Here is a 16,361-nt window from a genome sequence, read left to right as displayed (position 1 = left end):
GGAAAGTTAATTGGCAAGCATTTTGATAATCGGACGATATTTTTTAAGCAAAAATGCCAACATTTGCTGACATTTTATAAAAACAAAATGGTAGATTGATTATGGGAGAAGAAAACTGGCAGATTAGCCGATGATGATAATAATTGTTAGTTGCAGCCTTAGTTGGATGGAAAACCAGACAAAACAAGACATTTGAGGATGTCACCTTGTGCTCTAGGATACTATGATGGGAATTTATCAATGTTTTCTGATGTTTTAGAGATTAATCGATTAATTAAGAAAATAACTGACAGATGAATCGATGATGAAAATAATCCAATGTCCAGCCAATTTTACAGAGGGTGGGACAGAGGCCTGTCCTCTTTTAAATTTAATAGCAGTCTGTGATGGTTCTCAGTCATCCAGGTCTTGGTTGTCAGAGAAGGGTTGAATCAAGGGCAACTGGACTTGGTTGTAGATCTTGAAGACGTTTCCCCTCTCATCTGAGATCTACAACCAAGTCCAGCGGCCCTCGATCTAACTCTTCTCGGGTAAATTTAATAGCCGATATATAGAAATGCACAGGTTTCTACTTGTTGAGTGCCGTTGTTGTCCTGCTAGCAGAGTTAGCTTCACAAGCTCGGGCCTGTAGCTTCCCCTCATGTTATTTCCCCTCCTGTCTGCTTTTCGTCACAGCATCCAAGTACGTTTTCTCCATCAGTTCTGGTCTGACCACAGCTCTCAGCGGGCCGGCCTACACACGGTGCAACAACTCAAACCACACACAGCTCTTCGCTTCAACTGCAGACAATTTCACCTGCCAAAAAAACACGTCAAAATCTATTGTGTATGAAGTGTACTGCGACCACTTGGCTAATCTCTGTGTATGAGGCAACGCTGAAAGAATTGTTTTCCTCTGTTTACCATCATTATAATAGTAATAGATTTGTGCATTTTGACTGCTGATCCGCTGAGTGTTTTGATGAAGCTAACGGGGATCTTTATGGATGAAATGAAACGGGTCGTCTCTCTAAAGTTCACCGCTCGGGCACAGAGCTTCAGTCTGGACATTTTGCTGATTAAATGTTGATGAAAATGAGATGACTCGCAGCTCCAGCGGGTGGTGTGCAGGTGTTATACATTTGCAGACGGAAGATGATAAAGCGCTACACTCCCTGAAATCTAAGTTTAAGGGGGGTCGATGCACAAAGGATTTTATTTACCCCTACAAGTCAGGTCAGGAGTTGCAGGGAAATGGGGAAAGTGTTTGGGCACCTGTTTTTTGTTTTGAATATTTTGCAGAGTACTGAAGCCTTTGCAGACAGGTGAGAAGTGAGGATTACATTGTTTTTTTCTTTTCATAAGGTCACATCTGGACATGCACGACGACGTGTTCTCCTAAGGAAAAACAATGAGTAGGTTTGGGTTAAAGTTGGTGATTGTTTTTTTTGTTCTTTATCTTTACCACATCTTTGGACTGTGTGTTGACAAGTTCACCGTGTGTGTGTGTGTGTGTGTGTGTGTGTGTGTGTGTGTGTCTCTCAGAGAGAGCCAGAGAGAGAACTTCATTTTACCTGGTGAAGAAATCGGCGATGCCGAACCTCTTGGGCATCAGCTTGGGGTCCGAGCTGTCTGTCTGTTCGGTCAGGTCCGGAAGCTTGTCCGGGGCGCTCTGCCTGCGACCCGCTTCCAAAACGTTCCGACAGTCCTCCTCGTACCCCTCGTCTCCAAAATAAAAGCCCCCATCCTCGTCCGCAGACAACGGGGTGGCATCACAGCTGAGGGACACCGCGAGGTTGGGGTTAGTCCTCAAACTCTGCGGCCTGACGGGTAAAGTGAGGTCACTGAAATCCTCCTCGTCCTCCCTGGCGTTGGGTTCCGAGGGCGGGCTGTCACCGTTCGGGTTGGAGAGGGTTGACGGGCAGGGCGAGGGGAGTTTGGCACTTGATCCCGGGGCGGGGGGGTCCTTGGAGGTGGCTGTGGCGGAGGGCTTGGTGGAGCGACGGAGTTCAGCCGCAGCTGGCGCATCCTCCCCGGGGCAGTGAGAGACCAGTCTCCCGCTGCAGTCGCTTGGGCTCCCCGGACAAAAACCCGACTCGGTCCCGTTTTCTTGCCTTGCCCGCAAGTCGGACTGACAGTCGGTGTCGACTTCGTGGGAAGAGTCCGAATCGGGACAGTCACGTGTTGCTCTGATGTGTAAACCGCCGTTGGCTACCTTCACTTCCTCACAGTCCACGTCGCACAGACCGAGTCTCTGGCCCAGCAACGGGCTGGAAAACAGCCCCGCTGGTCTATAAAAAGAGATATCCGCTTCGGGACCGCCGTGCCCGGGGCTGTCGACAACACCGTTGGGCATGTTTACAGCTGGACGCGGGAGAGCGGCCACGGTGCAAGCGCAGTTCCGCTGGTGCGTCACCGTGCACGGCAGCCGATCGAGGGGGAGAGAAGTCCTCATACGGCCGGTGACTGCGCCACCGCCCGTCGCCTCTTCTCCCGCGGTACCGTCGTCGGAATTCGGGGCTTCCCCTTTCCTCTCCCCCGCGGGGTGCTGCCGCATCTGTCGGCCAGTCTCCGCTGAAACCCGAACCCCGAGCACAGCTGGACAGGAAGCGGTTGTGGTCCCTGCGAGGCCGAGCCCTCCTCCCACAACTCCTCCACCGCCTCCTTCCAGCGCGACCGTGGCCGGCTCCTCCTGACCGAGTGACTCAGTAAATCCGTTCAGGCCACCGTGGTCGCCGCGGACCTCCGACATTACGCAGCTGTCAGTCAACTGGCCGGGGAGGTACTTGTCCCCCGCCACCAGATCCAACATTATCTCGCTCTTGCGTGGGGGCGGTTGTGCCGAGGCGTCTCTGTTTACATTCCTGCCGTTACCGGTCATACAAACATGACCCTTCCCAGATTCCTGACCCCCGCCGACACCGGCTAGCAGCGCTATGCTGCGGTCCTTGAGTGCGGTGTAAGATTTGTGACCCGCTTTGCCACCTCCCCCACCTCCTTCTTCGTTCTCGTTCAAGTCGAAGGCAAACGACCCTCCTCCGTTCTCCTTTTCCATGACCCCCCTCAGTCCGCCAGGCGAGCCGCGGGCCCGGTCGTGAAATCCTGCAGCGAGAGCAACGAGTGCCCCTGCCCCGTCGGCCGAGCTCCGCAGCAGCAGGTTTTGTTGTTCTCGGAGAAAGGGGTTACCATTTTAGCCAGGCGTTACCTGACGCTCGCTGGGTCTAACGCGTTCATCCCCGGTGCCCTAAAAACGCGGATAATTCCTCCGTTCTGCGCAGTTAACGTCGCCGCCGGGGCGGGAGGATTAATTAAATCCCCCGACGTTCGGCTGCCGCAGCGGCATCCCGGCCACGGTCCAGCGCCATCTTGAAAATACCCCAGCAGTGACGTCAGCCCCCTCCCCTCGCTCGCTCGCTCGCTCGCTCGCTCTTTTGATTCGCTGGAGGGTTTAGGGTGACGCCTGCTGGTCACGTCGTGTAACTGCAGCAGGGATTCCCGACCCCGTCGACCCCCCGACGATCAAATAAATAAATACATAGATAGATGGATAGAGAGATAGACAGATAAATAAACAGATAAACAGATAAATAAATACACCGACGAAGCAGTGGCCTCCACTCAAAACGCGTCTCGGAAAACTCCAGAGTCGGAAGCGTCGCGGCGCTCGACCCAAAAGCCTGAGTCGGAGGCTCGATTCTTCGACGGCGGCGTGTGAGAGACCAGAAACGGTTCGGATGCCGAATGCGCCCCGACGGGCAACTTACACCGGCGTGATGCGGAAACCCGGAGCCTGCATTTCACAGACGCGTCGATGACGGTCCGGCAGTGATGTGGGAGACATCTTGTTTCCACCAGTTCGACTTCTGAGAAGAAATGGATGGATGCATTTCTCCATGAGGGATGAGGCGTAGTTGTCATTTTGAGAATTTCTAACCAGGTAATTTTTTTTTTACCTGGGAAAAACCAGATCAGACACAAACTATAATTCAAAGCAGAGTATATATTTATCTTTGAACACGCCTGGAGGGGATCTTTAAATAAAAGTTTCAACACTTCATTGTAAAAATTCACGCATTAAACATTTATTATATGTGTTATGAGATGATATCAAATAGTACAAACAAATAAGTGACAATGCCTCATATTTTGGAGGCTTACCGTATATTTTCAATATAAACCAAAATGTAATCTGCAAAAGTGACTAACGTAAATTGCCAGGGTACAATATTTGCTTTTAAAATGTAATATAAAAATGAAATGCAGCGTAACGTAGCGTCTAAATGGAAGCAAAAGTTGTCATAAGTACAGTTCCTCGGTATGCAAGTTACCTACATGTTACAAATCCACCACCTTAGGTTTTTATTTCCAATAATCCATTATTTTTTTATACATAGCTCCTGTACAGAGTCTTGCTTTACCTGCTGAAACAACCCAATGTCTTCTTTTCTTAAAAGTATTTCGACAGCCTGCTTCAGAGAATGACTGCACTGACAAAGCTTCATTGGTACTGCCAGCAAATAAAAGCTGAAATTAAAATATAACATTATTTTTTCCTGTTTTACCCTTTTTGTTTGACAAGGTTCAAGCCTCCGGGCGAGAAAAGAGTTTCGTCTTGAAAGAGTGGATTCTGGTGGGGTTCACTCTCTGCCTCACTGACTGGGTTGTTCATCCGGCAGGAGAACGTTTTTACTCCTTTTATTTCCTCACTGTTCGCGATGGTAATGCTCCGTTCCTCCTGCTTCCACTCTCCATCTCCCTGCTTCCAGCTGTAGGTGACAGTTCCATCCCCCCTGGTGTCTCCTTCACAGCTCAGGGAGCATCGTTCCAGGGCAGGCGCACACGTCAGTGGTCTCACCACCACTTCAGGCTTGGGCACTTTCTTGAGTACTGTAACATCATAACCTTGGCTCTGGACCTTGTTGTTGATCTCCACCGAATACGACCCCGAGTCAGCTTCAGTTATGTTTTTTATTTCCAAACGTCCAGTGTTTTGGTTCAGGGTTGTGCGGTTTTCAAACCTGCCGTAGTATTCGAGGTCAGAATTCACCATTTCAACCACCAGATTGCCGTTATGTTTCCACAGGACGCTGGATAAAGCCTCAGAGACGGGAAGACTCAAGTTGAGGGTTCCGCCTTCCGGGAAGAACACATTTGTATTTTGGGCCGAAGCGGAGTTCAGCAACAGCACCGAGAGGAGACGAAAACACGTAAAAACCCGTTTCTCCATGTCCGCAGATCAGTACAGGAGCAACAGAACGACAAATCAGCAAAAAGGAGAAATGTTCATTCTTCTCACTTCAGCAGTTTCGCAGATGTTTATTCCCTTTTCTGTGAAAACGAGAAGGGTTTAGTAGAAACTGATACTCCTCAGCTTACCAATGTAATGGGATACAATTGCACTATTGGAAGAAGCCAATCTGAACGCCCCCCTCCCCTTGGTGTGACCAGCCAATCACAACAGTAGTTTTTGAGCTTCACAAGAGCATGTCAGTTCTTCTTGTCACATTCCACTTGAATGAATCACCATGAAATGTGGTTCAGACGGGGTGAGTTGTAATAACTCTGGTGATCCCTCTGGCTTGTGGTGCGGCGCCATCTTCAGGTCAAATTTTCAGTTTCCAGAACAATCTGGGTTATGAGGAAATACAGTTGCGTCCAAAAGTTTGGGTAAATTCCATATTTTGTTGATTTTTGAAATTACGAGAAGTGAATCCACCCCCACACCCCCCACCCAGCAAACAGACAGACTATTTCATCAGCATAAAAAAGCATTACACAGTAACTGTGACATGTGCAGAAATACGTAGTACTTAGTACTAACTCAGTACTTAGTGAGCCCCCCTTTGCCAACTGTTAAACATGGGGGTGCAAATATTCTGCCTTTTTTTGGGGGGGGGGGGGTTGTGTGGCAGCCAGTGGCAGATGAAACACTGCACCGACAGAGGGAAGAACGGATTCCACTAAATATCAGCAGATTCTGGAGGCAGGCGTCCTGCAATCAGTCAGGAAAGTGAAGATGACGAGAGTCCAGCTACGACAACAGGACCCTGATCCAAGGCAGACCTCACAAAATCCACCACGAACCACTTCAAGAAACACGCGCTGAAGCTTTTGGAACCGACTGAAATATCTCAGAAGCTTAAGTGATCTGCAGGAAGAGTCTGAAAACCCATCAGTCAGGAACAGAAAGACTCTGAGCTGCGACAAAAAGTGTTTGCACACTGAACAAAATAAGACGACGTGAAGTGGACAAGTGAAAGTTCTCAACGTTTTACTGCCTTTAGCATAAATATTAGTACATTTTAATGACCCAAACATATACAGACAGTACAGTGCATCTACAGGATACACGTCGAAATGGCAGGATCGTATACACAATACAAAATGACTGCATACAAAAAAGGTCCTGGGCAACATTTGTTTTCCCATATCTTAATATCTTTAATTACATCAGTGATATCTGATACTATTTTCAACAATCCACATCCAAAGTGTATTGACTTTATCAGTGTTAAAGGCTACGTACGAAGGCACGGAGGGCATCTTTCAATCTGCTGTCACATGGAAAAACCTTCTCACATTGAGAAATGGGGGCGCGGGGTCGCTGTAGTTCGAACCAAGTCTCTCAAAAAGGTACGTCTGCTTTGACAAAATGGTACAAAATACAAACTTTGATTTAGGATTCAGGGTCTAAAGTCAAGCTTGTTCGACACACATGGTTATTTATTAGTGCATAAACTGATGTGTGTCTTTACATGAGCCTTACATGAAGTTCTGGACAAAATCTGCTGCTCTTGCCAATGTTGATGAAAAAAGATCACTGATCACATACTTTCCTGGACGAGTGCATAATTGCTGCTATTAAAAAACCTCCACCTTCCTCTTGCAGTTACCAGAACCTCTTGCAAAGCTCCTTCCTTCAAAAGTGTGTGCCTGACTCAAAGACCTTGATAACAGAGAAGATCAAAACACATGAAAGACTCCACAACTGGCTGGGGTGCCAGAATTGTATTGGTCCCTTTGTCACCAGCTTCTCCGATCTCCCGGAGACTGACAATTACAGTTTCTAGTACTAATCGATTTTGCTGGCACGGTACAGTTTAAGAGCATGGTTGTGTCCACGTTAACCCTAATTTGGCCCTAACAGAGGCTTGTCAGAGGACGTGGTGAATTCGGTCTGTAGAAACTCACCCCACCGATATTTAGATTTGACGACTTGTGGTCACAGCGGCTTATGAAATAGGCAGGATTGGTCCGGAGAGCCTTTCATGTAGCTATTCACTGTGAAAAACTCAATTCGTGTGATTTAATGTGCTCATCTGCCTCATCAAGCTCATGTAGGTCTGGAGAAGTTGTGTCAAAAGCATCTTTCGCACTCTCTGTTTAAGAGCAACGTTGTCTCTGGAAATCTGCAGTCTGTTTTCTGTTCAGGTAGATAGAGCTGATAATAACAACAACAGACAACTGCAGATTTAAATATTTAACGCTTTTGAACGGAGTGTTTGCCACTGTCATATCATTCACGCTAAAGAGTTTTTCCTGCAACTAGTAACAGTGTCAGATGCAACAGTTTACAGGTGTGCCCCAGTGTCAAGCTCCACCCGTGATTCTTCATCACGTCACTGTGTCGGTTTGAGGTCGTATCTGCCATTTTCTACCAAACTTCTGTGCTCGACTTTGTTCAGACCGTTCGGGAGCTTGAAAAGGCGGCTTTTACAGTATTAGACCCAGTCCGTGCAGTCCGTCCTGCCACATCACTGCCTCTGCATTAAAGAAGCCATGAAATGCAAAATGAACTTCCGCAAAAAGAGCATCTTCAAGGTCCGGTCCCATTAGCTTTGCATATGACCAAACTACCCAGCACTCACCCCCCCCAAAAAAAAGCATGTGATATCATGCCTTCGATGTGGACGGTAAAAAAAAGAAAAGAAAAAGAAAAACTTACTGAGCAGAGCGATCAGAAGCTGAAGAATCTGTGAGAGCGATGCTGCAGTTTGTAGTCTGGTAGAGTCGAACAGGATGACGTCTGACCACTAAAATGAAGAGTTCTCCATTTTCAAAACACAGTGGATCACTGGTGCCGTTGGCTACAAATGAGAGTCCACAAATCAAAATTGAACAAAAGGGAAACCCCGACCTGCGAGTCCTGAAGGGAATGAATACATGACTGTACCTTTAGTGGTGCACAAGCACTGTACCTAAAAACCAGTGAAGTCAAGACAAATGTTTTCAACGGTCCCACCTTTTCTGCACGTCCTATCAAATCATCTGCCTCTCAACCAGTGGCCGACAGCCCAGTGGGTTACACGCAACGCCTCAACCATTGTCCTGCCATTTAAACTCTGAGCACGAGTGAGTGAAACCTGCTGCACAGATAATAAATGGATCAGCAGGTTAAGCTGCCCGGCGTCTGGTTTCAGCGTCACTGGTCTGAACATGTAGCAGGACGCTTTAGAGTGTCACGAACAAAGAAATCCCACCTGAAAAAGGTTTGTAAGTCTGACCTCAACGTGTTCTAGCGATCTGCTTGGGGAAGAAAATGCTGAAGATGATTGATCCCATGTCCATAATGCTGCCTTTGTCTCTGGGCAATCAGAGCACTGTATGCTAACAGAGACACTAGCCTCTGCGTCGCATAAACACTAGAGAGAGATTTTATGGTTGAGAACTGGGCACATTTCTTCCTGAAAAAAAAAAAAAAAAATCACTGTGGTCCTAAAAATTAACTGTAAGGAATATTAACATGATTCAACCGACACTGTGTGGTGTGTGTCCTGCTGCAGTTGAGGAAACTGCTGTCCCGTTTTGCTACTGGAAAAGCCAAGCTTTAAAATCCAGTGTTTTTCAGTCACACTTCTGTAAGCAGCAAGTTGGATTTTCCAACTCACCAGCATTTCCTGAATGTAATGGAAGTCACAGTCTGTCCAGTCATATCTTTCCAGCCTCTCCCTTCTGTCTGCAACCAAATAAGGCAGAAACACCATGACAACATTCAGTAATATTAAATAAAGGAAGAGGACGGTCTGGCTTTTCTGTAAAATTAGACACAGGAGGAACCTCGGAGTCTGTCGGTAATGCCCTCTTCCTGAAGGCAGAGCGCTGGTCGGCATCTAGGCCACTGCCCAATTGGAACGTCATAGTTCACGGACATTAAGTGAACTTGGCGACCGGTCCCTCAAGTTAATCAAAGGAACGGTTCACCGTTTTGAGGCAGCAGTTCCATAAGGACTGAGGTGTAGACAGTCTGTTTCGCTGCTCTGAGCTGCTCCGGTGATGAAGACGAGGCTGCTAGCTTCATTTGTTGTTTGATTTCCACTTGTCATCTTGATACAAAAGAGCCTGGGGTCAAAAAGACAATAAGACATGATAAGTAAAAGAAATTCATTCCAGACAAAGTGATCCTGACTGTGGATGAAAGTAAATGGTTCTCATTTCTGGGATTTTAAGATCAAGTTGATTTTGCAGCGACTTTTCGTTGAAACGGTGACATGCCTGCTGACAGCAGCTTAGAGTTTTTCTTCGCCGCAAACTGCGGGAGCTGCCGAAAGCTGGACTGGTGAGGACCGGTCGCACAACAACAGTATAATTAAAGTAATTTGTTAAACCTTCAATCCATGAAATTTTTTAGAAATCTGCGAGAGCTGAGATGTGACGAAAGACTCCATAAATCCCGCTCCCAGGTGACTGTTGTGAAGGAAAGCCCACCTCTACAGTGTACCTACTAATTTGACAAATTCTACACATACGTTGTTTCATGTTGTGTACTCTGGCTTAATTTAGCATTTATTAAATTTCCTCCGCGGAGGACAGGACAGTCTATGCCTGACAGTTTTTACTGATGCACTATAGATATGTGCCTCTCTGTCGGCACAGCGCTGGGTCACCTGGCTCTCCAGCACTCGGCTGCGGGTGGGGCTGCTGAGCTCCTCCAGAGTTTCTGCTGCAGGTCCGTTGAGGGTTTCGGGCAGCAGGAGGCCCAGGCAGCCTGCAGACAGACCGCTCAGACAGAACACAGTGAAGGGCATGGAGGTGTGGAGGGCCCGCTGCGACACACACGGATGCACAAAGACAAAAAACTATGACATTGGAAAAACAGAGTCTATCTGCAGTGTTTCCAGAGAAAAGAGTAAACACAAATACTCTGACAATCAAATATTTCTGAATAACCTATTTTGTAGCATTTCTTTGTTGGTAAATTCAGTAGAGAGTCTTTATAAACTCGTAGCACGTAACCTAAAATTAAAAAAATGAAGTGATACCTGTTGAGTTTCAGTTTTATGGAAATTATCTACTTGGAAACTACCTACAGTAGATCTTTACTAATCTAACTGAACTTGTGAGGCGAACGGCTCACACTCCCAAAGCTCTGTCTACACACGAGCAACGTATAAGAACTTAACTGGTTTCAATTTCCAGTGCAACTTCACTTAAGAAAATTATATAATAGATACTATTAATCAAGGGGATGAAAGGTTCCCAGTTAAAATCTCTGTAAATATGATCATATTTAGACTGAAACGTCTCTGTTCAGGAATTTGCCTTTGACATCATTCATAAAGAAGCTGCTGTGCCCTCATTACCTTAGCGGCACTTCAAATCGCACATCTGTTTGATGCGTCGTTAGACGCTACTGCTCAAACTGCGTCTGTGGTTTATTTGCCGAGTCTCGTTGAGGTCCCCCAAGCCCCCACCAGGTGTCGCTATGTGTTAAGGTTTAAATTACAACCGCTCCTCGCGGGGGTTAAGTGAGGTGAAAGGTCCCAGAGTTCAGTTTTACTCTGGTCAAAGGGAGATTCCCACTGTTCTCATTTTAATATACTTCACCACAGGTGCTGTCCCAAGCCATGTCAGAGTGAAAGCAACACAAATGTAGTATTGTGTGCTTGGTTTCCGATGCGTTACGTGTGTCGCAGTCATTTTTAATTTACATTCTGATGGGCTTACTGTGAAAGGGCCGACCGGGGAAAGCTGAAGACTGAGCGATCTGCGTGAACGGGCCGATGCCGGCTGGCTGAAATTTCACTTTTACAGCATCGTGTGTTTGGGTTTTCATTAAAGGGTTACTTCTCATTAGTATGCAAGCAATAACTGAGTTTGATGATTTAAGTAAGATATCAGTAATTCCTGCTGGCTATAATTAGCTCCTCCACACTGACCTTTAGGGCTGTGAGACGGAGGAACGCCCAAGCTCGCGCGGGCTGACCTCATCTGTCAGAGGGCGATTAACCCAGACATCTCTATTTTTCACTATCAGAGATGAAACGCTTTCTGTGTGTACTGTTGTTAAGCAACTAACACACATACCCTTACCATGGAAGGAACAAATGGTGCGAGGATTCCTCCGACTCTGCACGACATGGAACAAACTCCCAAACCGGCATTCCTGAAAATCAGAAAAATTCCCAAAAAAAAAAAAAAGAAAAAAGAACATTCAGCACTGACTCCTTTAGAACATGCAAATCCGCACTCTGTTAAACATTTAGAAGAAACAGTGAAAGCACAGTTATTCGACTACTGACCTGATAACTGTTGGGTAGAGCTCAGAGGTGTAGACGTAGGCGATGTTGAACGCCGCACTGACCATCAGTTTCCCCAGAAGCGCCAACGACGTGACACTCAGCAAGGTCCCTGCAAACACAAACGAAACAAACAGTCCCAGGATTTAACTTTCTCATTACTTGGCGGGGATTCAGACTGAAAACAGGTCACAGTGAAGTTATCACAAGTTACAGTTATACGGAGAACCGCAGAAGACTGTTCACCCCCCCCTTACTCCTGTTGTTAGATTAGGACGAGAAGGAGGTTCAAGGTTTAGATGAATAAATTCGACCTCATCCACAGTCTTTGGAAATGTAAACGAAGTTTTTACATTTTGAAATCTAATCTTCAGAAATATTCAAATATTCGCCTCTTGCTGTGGTAATGCTCTGCCCATAGGATGGGTGGGGTTAGCTAGCACCGTGAATCACATCTGATTAGAAAAATATATCCAACAGCCCCAGAGTTTAAGATGAGTCGGTAAAAATATTTGAACATTTTACAGGAAGAGACGACAGAGGGAGTTTGATATAAAAATATTCATTTAGGGTGTAACAAGAAATAAATGAATGATCACACAGGATCAGAACTTGGAAAGTATTTTTTTTTTACTTCACTGTGTCCTTACGGTACCACAGTGAGAAAATAAATGACCATCTGGGCGGTCCAGCTGGAGTGAAAGACAGTTTGTGATACTCCCAGACAGAATTTTGCTCCAGAACGTTTCCACGGTGGCAGCTACTTTATCTTTCCCCACAACAATCACAAGGTCAGAACTACAAAATATGGAGTTCATATTCCATATGTCACAGCGTTATCAGAAAACTACAGCTCCATACCCCTGAACAGTCGCTGTGATCATTTAAATTACAGTATTTTAATCTAATCTTAACCCGATGTTGAATTCGTTTCAGGCAAGAGCACTAGTTCAAAACTTAAAAGTAAAATGTAAAAGAATTAGATGAGAAAGCTTAAAAACAAAGTTTAGGCATTGGCACAACAAAGGCTCGGATGATTCACAGTGACTACTGGTGTCCTGTCAAGGCCCTGTGGCTTTAACATGTCCTCACTGAACTGATAAGGAAGTAGGAAGTCACTACTCCCACAAATTCTGTCCCACTGCGATAAGAGCACAGGTCTGAAGGCAGGAAGCTGACGCTGTGGATCGGCCGGTGCTGTCTTCGCCCACGATGAAGCCCGCTACGGCATCGGTTTCGTACCTGTGTTTTCAGGGATGAACGTGGTGCAGAGGCAAGCGGAGCCAGCCAGGCACAGGAAGCTGGCCATGCTTTTCCTCCTCCCGGCCCTGCACAACAAGACATACAACTACTCAGCGGTGGAGGCCTCAACCAAGACACCTCACACACTAGTTTTAGCTTTTTTAAGCCATACAAAGAATTAAAAAAAGTACACAGCCGAGCACAGCTGTTGAAAATATCTACATTTACAAATCAGTAGATTACAAAAGAGAACCACAGAAAGTTAATCGTGAAGTCACGTGAAGTCTAAGGAAGCGGACTGTAGTTTCTCATTAGCTAATACACAGGATCTGATATTTCAATGCCTCACGTTAAAACCTTAAACTCTTGCTGGATTTGGGCAAAGACTCCTGTGACTGAACAGTCACCGAATAAGACTTTAGAAAACTGGATTTAAGATATTTTAATACATCAACATCTTTTCCAGGCAGGAAGTTCAAACATTGAGGAGCGAGCAGGTATAAAAAGGTGTCTGGGTCACAGATCTGAAATGTGTGTATTCCAGTGTGCATGTCTCACCAGTGTTTGTTGATGAAGTATATACAGAGTGGGTAGGCAGGCAGCTCCACCAGGCCGTACATAGCTACATTAACATAACGGCTACCGGAGGTCTCACTGGCACCCAGAGTCAGACCGTAGTACACCAGACTGCACGCATACCTGCAACACACACACACACACCTCAGATCTGCAGCGTTCTCAGCAGCTCTTTGGCATTTCTCTTCACCTTCGCTTTTTCAGAAGCAGATCCTGGAGCTTGTTATAAACCGTGTACTATAAACTGTGCTCAGCGCTGTCCGCGGGCAGCAGAAGACGCTACAGCTCAAACGAAAAACAGGACGTGAAAATCAGCTGACATGTCACCAAAGCAAGCCGTTAAAATCCACAAAAGTTGAGGTCCTAAGTGTGTTTTTGATCTTTGCAGTCCGGATAAAGTGGGCTTAAAAACTGGCCAGAGCAACTACAGGACTTTTGGGATCAACTTTTGTTAATATCAGAACTGCAGCAGGTTTCTTTTTCTCGTATTTTAACAAATTAAAATTATATACAGAACCCACCCAGTCAAATCATCTGTATCAATATCAGGCCGCTCCATCCGACCATATATTAAGACATTTGTGAGATATTAGGATAAGATCACTGGATTTGTTACAATTTATTCTGCAGGAACCACGAATGTCTGTATCAAAATTTTATGACAATCTTTCTGACATTAATTGAGATATTTCAATATGGTTTCAATATGTGGTGGACTGGGCAAAGGACCAACATCGCCACCCACAGAGTCACGCTGCTGCTGACACTGAAAAAAAATAAATAAAACAAGTGTGCGAGTTTACAAACGGCTCAAAGCAGAGAGTAAACAAAAGCTACATTTTGTGCTTACATGGACAGCAAAAAACACAGTTTAGAATTTGTGCTGGTAGTAAGAATTTAAGAGATAGAAATGAGGATCAGCAGCAGGATTAGTGGTAGTAATACAGTCGGTGCAGTAGTAGTAGGAATGACTGATTTGACTCTTTGGTAGTAGCAGCAATTAAACCATAAATCCGTTCATAAATCTTCGTTTTCAGCAGCTTTGGGCTACAGCAGCTCGTTTCTTCATCTGCGGTCGGCTACTCACCAGACATACATGAGCACCATGGTCCTCAGGCGGAGGACTGGATGGAGCACCAGCTGCAGGACCCCCGCACTCCTGGTGTCGCGGCTACCAGCTTTCGCGGCGCCAACTCGCTGCAGCATCAGGTGGTTGGTGGCGTTGCCATTTCTCAGCGCCATGTAACGCAGAACCTCCGATCAGAACACAGCAGCCGGTTACTGATGCAGCTGAATAACTCACCATGAAGACAGGTCCTAACTAAGTTAACTTACTTTCAAGCTGTGAATCAGTAACCATGACACGCGGCTGGTTAAATTCAATTCTGTAAATGCTAAAGAAAGTTGTTTCAGTGTTTCCTTTCCTTTTTGTGTTTTTACAGGACCATCCATAACCAAAAAAAGAAAAAAAAAAGAAGGAAATATTCCTTGGCACAACAATATTTCAAAATGCTTTTCTGAACTCATGACATTTTCCAGGAAAAGCAGTCAGAAAAACAAGGGCACAGTTTTTGACTTCTCTGCCCACATTCATCTTTTTGTTGGAGGAAGTGGAGATTAAAAAAAAAAAAAGTGACCTTCTGATTACAGGACCATCGGTCTAACCTTGGAAGATGTTGCAACGGCTAAACGAGTAGCACACCGTGCAGAAGCCAACACACGAGGCCCGTTACACACTTCACTGGGAAGAAAAATGCGTAGAAGTACAACATTTCTTAAGTGACGCCGTCACATTTTAAAGCCCCACGTGATTCTGGTATCAGCTGTCTGATCTGAACTCAGCTCAACTGATCGGCTCCTTTACAACATCTGATAATTGCAGCAACGCTTCAAACAGGAACCACATGTCAGGTTTACATGGCAGGTTAACTTCTCAGGCTACCTCAAAGGACTCACCTACCATGTGCTCATTTCAACTTTTTTTTTTTTTTTTTTTTTTTTTAATTTTTAAGAGTTGAACAAATGATATGGCTGCCACACCTCTCTCCACGTGATCTCCCACCTCAGCTGACCTAGCAGCTGTGAGGCTAACACCTGCTCTGGAGAGGATTTTAGTTCATTTGACAGAATGAGAGAAAGGACCCCACATCACACATATCTGCCAAATGTCAAGGATAACGAAACCAAGCCCAAAAAAAAAAGCATTGATGCAGGAGTCCTGGTGCTTCAGCAACATCACACTAACATCAAATCCGTATATCAAATACGATGTGTATCATCACGCAGTGGCTCCATCAGTCACGTCGCGGTTTGAGTATTGCCAAGACAAAAGGTTTGTTTTTTGTTCCCCAATGTTGACCTTCCCATCTTGGGTGAAAAGACTGATAAAGTTCAGAATTCAAATATCTGGATGTAGCTTACTTTTTAAATAAAAACGAGGCACATTTAAGACAAATTGCAAACTGTCTTTCTACGGAAGCAGTCAGGATATTTACATGTGCTACGACCCTTTCTCACACGTCTCATCATATCACATGTTGGGGGCAGGCTGGAGAAACAGTCACCGAGTCCTTGTGCAGACAAACCTTAATAATCCAATTCAGTATCATCAGATCATCGTCATTGCAGGATACTGGATACGAACGTAATCTCTAAACTTTGAGGATTTTATTCAAATTTGCTTTTAACATTTTAAACGTGTGTGTGTAGTAAATGTCTTATTCATCTGGTTTGTTTAGTGGTGTTCCGTCACTGTGCATACGTTTGAACTGTGACCTACCAAGGGACTGCAGATGAAAATTAGCTGCAACAGTGGTACAATACATCAAATGCACCAAACATTTACGTTTAAAATCTTATATGGTCCCTTACACATAAAAATAAATAAAATATAACCACAGCTACTTATGCAGCCTTTTTGGGATTAAATCTATGCCAAACCTCGGCACTACAGCAGTTTTGCAGACACTAAATCTATCCAGGCATGGCCTTTGTATTAACATAGATACCTCTTCAGCTCGCTCCGTCTGACCCTGAGAATACAGCCAA

General features: G+C 45.5%; 3 protein-coding genes across 10 annotated transcripts in view; all 3 read right to left on the bottom strand.

The window, feature by feature from the left end:
* tbc1d12a (TBC1 domain family, member 12a) overlaps positions 1-3,367 on the bottom strand; it is a 29,448-nt gene extending 26,081 nt beyond the window's left edge. Inside the window, exon 1 of the mRNA XM_040138618.1 lies at positions 1,554-3,367. Coding sequence (XP_039994552.1) covers positions 1,554-3,034 — 1,481 coding nt within the window. The 5' untranslated portion in view covers positions 3,035-3,367. The remainder of the gene's footprint in view (positions 1-1,553) is intronic.
* A 630-nt stretch (positions 3,368-3,997) lies between these two features.
* Positions 3,998-16,361, bottom strand: part of LOC120796169 (SLAM family member 9-like) — a 20,988-nt gene continuing 8,624 nt past the window's right edge. The window contains exons 1-2 of one of the 2 annotated variants that reach the window (XM_040138623.1): positions 7,925-7,981; positions 3,998-5,607 (exon numbers count right to left, since the gene is read on the bottom strand). In XM_040138623.1, coding sequence (XP_039994557.1) covers positions 4,538-5,206 — 669 coding nt within the window. In that variant the 5' untranslated portion in view covers positions 5,207-5,607; positions 7,925-7,981 and the 3' untranslated portion in view covers positions 3,998-4,537. Of the gene's footprint in view, positions 5,608-7,924; positions 7,982-16,361 lie in introns of those variants that run through there. The other variant, XM_040138624.1, reaches the window with a different exon arrangement.
* The window catches only part of slc22a15 (solute carrier family 22 member 15), a 16,169-nt gene continuing 6,041 nt past the window's right edge, over positions 6,234-16,361 (bottom strand). The window contains exons 6-15 of one of the 7 annotated variants that reach the window (XR_005708348.1): positions 16,322-16,361; positions 14,401-14,567; positions 13,296-13,436; positions 12,738-12,823; positions 11,499-11,607; positions 11,290-11,362; positions 9,864-10,022; positions 9,037-9,318; positions 8,868-8,935; positions 6,234-8,663 (exon numbers count right to left, since the gene is read on the bottom strand). The exon at positions 16,322-16,361 is cut by the window's right edge and continues 21 nt beyond it. Coding sequence is in view for 1 of the 7 variants with exons in the window: in XM_040138620.1 (XP_039994554.1) it covers positions 9,274-9,318; positions 9,864-10,022; positions 11,290-11,362; positions 11,499-11,607; positions 12,738-12,823; positions 13,296-13,436; positions 14,401-14,567; positions 16,322-16,361 (820 nt within the window). In the remaining 6 variants the exon portion in view is untranslated. Of the gene's footprint in view, positions 9,319-9,863; positions 10,023-11,289; positions 11,363-11,498; positions 11,608-12,737; positions 12,824-13,295; positions 13,437-14,400; positions 14,568-16,321 lie in introns of all 7 variants that reach the window. The other 6 variants (XR_005708345.1, XR_005708344.1, XR_005708349.1 and 3 more) reach the window with 6 other exon arrangements.

This window comes from Xiphias gladius, chromosome 11, assembly GCF_016859285.1.
Source record: "Xiphias gladius isolate SHS-SW01 ecotype Sanya breed wild chromosome 11, ASM1685928v1, whole genome shotgun sequence".
NCBI lineage: Eukaryota > Metazoa > Chordata > Actinopteri > Istiophoriformes > Xiphiidae > Xiphias > Xiphias gladius.
This window is presented reverse-complemented; position numbering and strand designations above follow the sequence as displayed.